The 7,989-nt window shown below is 57.9% G+C and overlaps 1 protein-coding gene across 1 annotated transcript; it reads right to left on the minus strand.

The window, feature by feature from the left end:
• Positions 1 to 3,490: 3,490 nt before the first annotated feature.
• Positions 3,491 to 7,099, minus strand: FEM1A (fem-1 homolog A). Its single transcript, XM_010966740.3, has one exon. The coding sequence runs from the start codon at positions 6,964 to 6,966 to the stop codon at positions 4,972 to 4,974; it is 1,995 nt and encodes a 664-aa protein (XP_010965042.1). The 5' UTR covers positions 6,967 to 7,099; the 3' UTR covers positions 3,491 to 4,971.
• Between the last annotated feature and the right edge of the window lie 890 nt (positions 7,100 to 7,989).

The following is a 7,989-nucleotide window of genomic DNA, read 5'->3' on the forward strand; positions in this document are numbered from 1 at the left end:
AAGCTGCCACATGGATGATGTAAGCACAGGAGTGTGGCTTTGTCAGTAACACTTCGTTTACAAAAATGAGGCTGGATTTGGCCTATGGGCCATAATTTGCAGATCCTGTTTCTCCTGTCAGCTAGTGCAAGCATTTAAAGCTATGCATTGCCCTCTAAGCCCTGCTTTAGCTGCACTGCATACATTTTCATATGTCGTATTGTATGTTTAGTTCCAAGTATTTTCTAGTTTCCTTTGTGACTTCTTTGACTGAAGCTGGGTCACTCACCTCTGTAACCTGCCAGCCCAGAGTTCTTTCTGAGTTTAAGACCCTTTAGATTTCAATGTTAAGCCACTTCAGCAACTAAAGGCCTACCCACCCTGGGACTGAGTCTTCCTTTAGTCAACACATCCTGATTGAGCTCCTACTACATGCCAGGCATTTTCCTGGGTACCAGGTGAATGAGGCAGCTACAGTGGGACTCCCATTAGGCCCTAGAGTCACAAATTCTGCTACATTTTCCTCCAGCCCATTAAACAGCCCCATCATCCATCCCTTACTGGCTCTGGCCCAAAACCAAAGCGTCCATCTTAGGCTCCTCTCCTTCCCCAAACCAATTCATCAAGTCTTGCCAGCCCTATTCCAAAGTAGATCTGAAACCTGTCCACTTCTCTCTGTCCCACGACCTCACTCCAATCCGTTCTTCCAGTTGTAGCCAGAGTGATCTCAAGGCTTAAAGCAGGTCATGTCCCTCCTGGGCAAGAAACTCTGTCTTGGCCATCTGTCACCCTAAGGATAAAACCCAAATGGCTCTCCAGGGTCTAAAGACCCTGCACCATCTCCCCGTGTCCCCCAGCTTCTCCTGCACTTCCCTCGCTCTGATCCGGTCACACAGGCCTCCGGTGGCTTAATGAATGACTGCGAGTCAGGACCTATTCCAGGGGCTGGGGACACAGCAAGAAGCGAGCTTGTGTGTTTAACACTCTCCAGAACGGACACAGTAAGCCGGCAAGCAACAAAAGGCAATGCAGGGGTTAAGATTATGAGGGCTAAGAAGGAAGTACACAAGGAGATGTGGTGGAGGCTGTCTGGGGCTGCACTTTTGATGATGATCTGGGAGGGCTTCATGGAGGGGGTGACACCAGCTCTAGTCCATTGCTTAATGGGCTTTTAATAGAAGGGGGAGAGGGTTGCACTGGGGGATCTCAAATGTCCCGTTCAATGCTGAGGGTCACTGTCTCTTCTGCAACCTACAAGAAACACAGGTGCTGGGGGCAGGGGAGGGCACACTTCTCCGCTTGCAGGAGGAGCAGTGCTGCTGGCATGTGGGCTGGGTCTTGCCTAACACATGTTGTGGCAACCACTGGGTGGAACCACCCTTTGTCCAGTCCTGACTGAATCTCCTGAAGTATCCACACCCCCGTCCAATCTTTCTTCAGGGACAGAGTCAGTGCCCTGCAGCACCGGCCAAATGGCACCATCTGAGGGGCTGGTCATCTCGCCTTTCTGGCCTGTGACGTGACTCCCTGAGCGGTGCTATCTTTAACCTCAGGCCGGGACGCTCTGCTCCCTGTAAACACTGCTCAGGTGACAGCCCTGGAATCCCTGGGGGGCGGTGGGCTCTATGTGTGGCAAAGCCATCAGGGGCTGCTCCCTGTGTCCCCGGTTACTGCCCCAGGTTGTTAGATGGGGACTGGAATTCCTGGAGGCAAGAAGGATTCACTGACTCACTCAATATATGGGTCACTCAGTGGGGACCAACACAGACCCTCCCCAAGCCCCAGAAGGCCTCAGAAAGGCATTAACCAAGTAGACAAGCCAATGAGCAGAACTTTAGGCCCTGATGTCAGTTCTGTGGAGGCAGGAAGTGGGGCGGGAAGTGACAGTGAGTGGGGTGGTGGCTTCCACCGGTGGGGCGGGCTACACTGTGACACCCTTGACCTTGACTCTCAGCCTTGACCCCAGTGCTTCCCAGCTGGGCAGGCTTGGGCAAACCCCTCCCCGAATCTCCGTCTGCTCCTGTCGGCAAGCTGGGCCATCATACTGGCTGTGTGGCCTTGGGCAGGCCACTTGACCTCTCTGAGCTTGTCTGGTCACTGGTAACTTGCAGGTCATCACTGGCCCAGGTTGAGCCCAATCAGCACAACCCACTCCTGGGCTCCTGTGACTGGTCCAGTCTGGGGGACACCAGGACTGTGGCTGGCACAAGGCACTGAGCTGGCGGCACATTGGGACCCTGGAGGAACCAGGTCATTTATTAAGTTTTTTTGAGCTGCTGGGTCAACCCCCTCTGGAAAGCTGTCTGAGCTTTGTTTCGAGATGGCTCTCCTGCAAGGGTCTCAGGCTAAAACCACGATTCTCAGGGGTGAGCTTGTGAAGAAAGCATTTGGCCCAGATTGGTCTCCCTCTTCGGGCGAGTCTCAGAGACTAAAATCTCAAGAGCCTCATTTCCATCTGCAAGATGGGAGCGGTGACACTCAGCACGCAGGGCGGCTGTGAGCAGCAGCGGGGCGGCCTGCTGAGGCCCACGGAACGCTGCCCGCCACACCGTCGGGCTCGGTAAATGCTGACCATGGATGCGTCTCCCGAGAGGCTGCCAAGAGCGCCTGCTGATCCAGATTCCACTCCTTCAGGGCGATGACCCTGTACTCACACTGTAGCTGAGTGCGTGTTAGCTCTGAAGCGCTGTTGGGCCCCCAATGAAACCAGGAGTCGGAGAACCCGCCACCCAATTCACTACTGGAAGCGAAAGGTCCCCACGGCCCAGCCCTCCCCACTGCCATGGAGGGTAAGGATGCAGGAGGTGACCAACCTCAGGTGTACCTGGCTCGCCTCAGGGGGCCTGAACCCTGCCTGCTGGACAGTGGGCCCGTGGCAGATACTCAGTGACCAGCTACTGGGGCGGTGCCTTGAGGGAGGAGGTGGGCCGTGCAACTGTGGAGGAAACCGGAATTTCACCAGCAAGACGGCAGGACAACGGGGAGGGGTGGGGTGGGGCAGGGCGGGCTTTCCTCCCAAGCCTGAAGTGGCCCCAGAAGGCACACCAAACGCACGGACAGACTGCTTGGGCCAGAGGGTGCTTGGGCTCCAGCAGGGGGTTGGGGAAGCAGGGCTGAGTTAGGGGCCTTCCTGTTTTTCATCCTTCCAAGCCTGTCCTGAAGGTCCAGCCATCCTCATCTCTATGGTGACCCTCCTGCAAAGCAGGGGTGGTTTTGACTGTCAGTGGTTTTAATATTTTCCCCCCAGCAATATTTTCCTAAGGAAATGTAACACAAAGCCCTGGGATGTAAACAGAAACTCCGTGGGGGGCTGGGGTCATCTGTGCGGACCTTTCACACTCAGAGGCACCCTCTCCCCCACCCACCCGACACAGGACTGCCAGGCGGCTCTCTTCCAATGTCTTTTTTTTTTTTTAATGGAGGCGCTGGGGATTGAACCCAGGACCTCGCACACCTACCACCCATGTTGTCTTTTTAACGACGATGTTTAACATCAGCATGGAGACTCAAATCAACAGCCTCATTTCTTTATTCCGGGCTTTTGAGGGGGCAGGATGGCGTTTCCCGCCTTGCCGGAAAGCAAAACCTGGTCTGGTAAATAAAGAACGTCCTAACTAACACTGCAAATCCAAACGAGACCTAGCTCCCTTAGGGGGGCGGGACCGCTGTGGCTTCTGAAGGTTTCCATGGTGACGCCCTGGGGAGGGCGACCCCTCCCCCGAGCTGTGGGGGCAGCTCTCTGCAGAGGACTAGAACTCTCTGCTGCTCCTGCCGGGCTGGGTGGAGGGAGAGTGGCTCCTGAGGTTGTCCCACCTAGGCCGGCAACCGGTTCTCCACACCCACTGTCTCATCTAGCTGACACACTGGGGTGACAGTGAACTTGGCATTTGCTCAGGGACCCCTAGATGCAGGCCTTCAAGCAGTGACAAACTGGCTACAGACATTCGGGATGCCAGCTGCCTATCCTGGGCCCCTGGACACGGTCTGGGAGGCGGAAGCGGCCTGCGGTTGGCTTTAACTCGGAAACTGGGAAAACCAAACCCTAAGCCGACCCGCTAGCTCTTGCTGGGTGGGAGGCCCGGCTCCTTCGGGGTCTGGTCTGCTCCTCGTTAGGAAAAATACTTCTTTTCTAGTAAGAACTAGAAGTCGGGCGGCCCACGGAAAAGGCAAAGGAGTGACGTTTTCAGAAAGGTCCAGGCACCCTTGGACTGGGGACCAATACCTGGGACGGCACCTCCCGCATCAAATTCTTCACACGGTGAGGCTCACTCCTGCCCGCCGTGGCCAGCTCAGGCACGACAAAACCCTCGCTGGGTGCAATCAACTTATCGTGTTTGACAAACCAAAATCTTAAAAAGAAAAAAAGAAAGAAAGAAAAAAAGGTAAATGGCAGCAAACCCCAGGACTCCTGTATCGCACCTGTAACCTGCCCACTTGGTAAAGAAACAGAACAGCAAACCACAAACGCTACGCAAAGGGCAGGCCGCACCGGGCAGAGGGCCCTACCCACAGGCAAGGTGGTGGGGGGCGCAGGAAGAAGCCAAAGCTGGTCTCCCACTTTCTGCCCCAGAGCCCCCATTCCTAACACTGCATCCGGGGGCTGTGTCGACCCGGCCGCTAAAGGGGCTGAGGACCGACCCGACTCTCGGCTCCTTCTTGTGTTTCTGGTAGGGAAGGAAGGCAGACGATGGCTTCAAGCCCTCTGCCTCCGGGTCGGAAGGCAGAATCCTCAGAAACCTAGGCAGACGGGACGTGTGGGAGGCTGAGCATCGTCTCCCAGTTAAGGATGGGCGCGAGGGCTCTTGGAGAAAGCTCTCCGAGCGCGTGATCCTGGAAGCTTCTAGCACCAACAGCTCGCTAATTCCTCTCCCGTCCCTGCAGAAGTGAAGGGCCGCGGAGGCGGGAGAGCCCTTCTCCCGTTTCGCGCACCGGAAGTGCTCAGTCGAGGACGCGGTGAGCTCCGCCCGTCCCGGCTTCTCCTCTCGGAACTGGTCAGTGCAGCTCGATGAAAGCCTCCAGCTCCTCGGGGATGAAGCCCTTGTAGGGGATCTTGTTCTTGTCCAGGGCGCGGGCTGCAAGGCACTGCAGGGTGACGTAGTTGAAGGGCTGCAGGGTGCTCCTGGCCAGCAGCTTCTCGTCCAGCAGCTCGTAGGCCGTCTTCTTGAAGGCGTTGGTGGCGTCCATGTGGGCCCCCGCTTCAATCAGGGCGTTCATGATCGCTGGGCAGTTGTTCTGCGCCGCGATGTGCAGCGGGGTGTTGTTGTCAAAGTCCCGGCTGTCAGGGTCCGCCCCGCAGTCGAGCAGCACCTTGACCACCTGGAGGGAGGGGAATCGGCCCACCGGGTAGCGGCCCACGTTCGTGGTCTCCGCGTCCACGGCCATATGTAGAGGAGTGAAGCCGTTCTTGCCGCGGGGGGCGCACTTGAGCAGCCGGTAGACCGTCTGGTGCTTCAGGTGCTCCTGGTCGGGTGTGCACTCGACTTTCTCCAGCAGGTAGAGGAGGTGGAGGATGATGGCTAGGGCCTTGGTGAACTGGGCCGAGTCCCCGGGCTCCTTGGGCAGCTGCAGGGCCCGTTCCACCTCCCGGACCCCCTTGCACAGCACCCCCATGAGGTCTGTGAAGCCGATCTGCGTGCCCAGGCTGCCCTTGGCAGAGCGGTCCTGGAGCACATAGGAGAAGAGTTCGGCAAAGGAGAGGAAGCTGCTGGCAGTCATGGGGCTCAGAGGCTCCAGGTTGTTCTGCTGCATGTCCAGGGCGTACTTCCACAAGCGGATGCAGCGCTCGAAATTGCCGGAGTCGGCGTACACAGCGCCACGATAACGGATATAGTAGGAAGTGTCTGGGTGAGAGGGACCCAGGATACGTTCTCGGATCAACAGGGCCTGCATGCGCATCTCATCCGGGTCGGTGATGAGCGCCTCCAATTCCTCGGCAGTGTTCACCTCCCTGGAATAGTCATAGGCCAGAACCAGCTGCGGGGGCTCGGGTTTAGGCAGATACTCGCCCCCCTGGTGACGCAGCTCCATGGCCCGTCTCCAGTGTTTCAGGGCCCCAAGCAGATCCCGCTTCTTATCTACGTAAGTGGCTCCCAGCAATTCCAAGGCTTCCACGGCAGCTTCCCGGCTGGTGGGGCAGCAGCTCTCGTAAGATTCACCGCTCGGTGGTTCCTCCGGGGAGGAGCTGGAGCAGCGGGCCCCCTGGGGCTGCACGCACGTTGGGCTGGCGGAGGGGCCTTCTCCCGACAGCTCTGGCCGCGTCTCCTCCCCGGCAGGCTGCTCCTGGATGAGGTACTCCACGATGTTGGTGTGGCCCGTCACGCTGGCCGCCAGCAGCGGGGTCATGCCGTAGCCGTCACGTTCCATGCGGGCGTTGCACCCGAGCAGTAGCTGCAGGATCTCCAGGCTGCCAGACTCCGCGCAGTCGTGCAGGGCTGTGTTGCCCTTGGCGCTGCGCCGGTTCACCTGGGCGCCCTGCTCCAGCAGGTAGCGGGCGATCTCGCGGTGGCCCTTGTAACAGGAGATCATCAGGCACGTGTGCCCGTGCCGGTTGGCCACCTCCAGGTCCGCCTGGTGCTCGCCCACCAAGTAGCGCACCACCTCCAGGTGCCCGTCGAAGCAGGCGGCGCGCAGGGGCGTCGAGTTGGTACGCGTGGTGCGGTTCACCGAGGCCCCGCGGCGCAGCAGGCTCCGCACCACGTCCAGGTGGCCGGCGGCTGAGGCGGCCCATAGCGGCGGCGCGCCCTCGATGGTCTCGCCATCGAAGTGCACCGAGCCGCCCGCCTCCACGCTCGCGCCGCACCGATCCACCAGGTACTCAACCACGTCCAAGTGGCCGTAACGGGCGGCGATGAGCAGCGGCGTCCCCCCGCTGGCTACCTCGCCGGTCAGCTCGTCTAGCTCCTCCCGGCTCCGGCCGCTGAGCAGCTTCTGAAGCAGCTGCAGCTTGCCGTCGCGGGCGGCGTTGTACACGGCGGTGTGGAGGTCCATGGCCTGGGCCTCCACCAGGCCATGGGCCGGCCGCTGGGGGACGGGGAGACGGCGGACTAGAGCCCGGAGGCGCAGGCTGCAACCTTCACCGTCTCCCCCGCCGCCATCTTAGGGGCTTCTCGGCGGAACAAAATGGCTGCCGCGGCCTGGTGCCGTTGGCGAGTGGAAGCGTTCAGGGAAATGTAGTCCTCTAAATCGGCCCACTCCATGGGCAGAAAAGGAACGGTGTGACATTAGGACTACAACGCCCAGAAGGGCGCGGGCCAGTCGTGGAGAAACGTGAGCACGGTGCATTGTGGGAATTGTAGTTCCAACTAAAGTAGATTGCGGCAAAAACTGGCGACGCAGGGACTACGACTCCCGTCATGCACTGCTATCGCGATGGGTTTTGGGACCCGGGTATGTACTTCCTGTAGTTGTCACAGTGGCTGAGCCGACGGGAAACGCAGGCGCGGGCCAAAGGACTACGTTCTCCAAAGGGCATGACAAGCGACTTGGAGCCAGTCAGGGGCCAGAAGGAAGGCGAAGTCAGGCGAGTGTCTGATTCGGGCTTGGCGAGGCCGAATCGTACACCGGCAGGGGGCGCTCGAGAGACGCAGGAAAGTGGGGCGGGGCAGGGACATTGGGGGAGCGGAGAGTACAGGTGGCTCTAAAGGTTAAAGGCCCGCACTCGTTCTCTTCTCCCTCTCCCTCTTCTTCCTCTTTTTTTTTTTTTAATTGAAGTATAGTTGATTTACAATGTTATGTTAGTTTGTGGTGTACACTATAGTGATTCAGTTACATATGTATGTATATATTCTTTTTCATTATAGGCTATTATAAGGTATTGATTGTAGTTCCCTGTGCTATGCAACAGGACCTTGTTTGTCTGTTTTATATATAGTTGTTTGTATCTGAAAATCCTAAGCCTGTAAGTTACCCCTCCCACCCCCTTTTCCCTTTGGTAAGCATAAGTTTGTTTTCTACGTCTGTGAGTCTGCCTCTGTTTTGTAAATAAGTTCTTTTGTGTCATTTTTTAAGATT

Source organism: Camelus bactrianus, chromosome 22 (genome assembly GCF_048773025.1).
Source record: "Camelus bactrianus isolate YW-2024 breed Bactrian camel chromosome 22, ASM4877302v1, whole genome shotgun sequence".
NCBI classification, from domain to species: Eukaryota; Metazoa; Chordata; class Mammalia; order Artiodactyla; family Camelidae; genus Camelus; species Camelus bactrianus.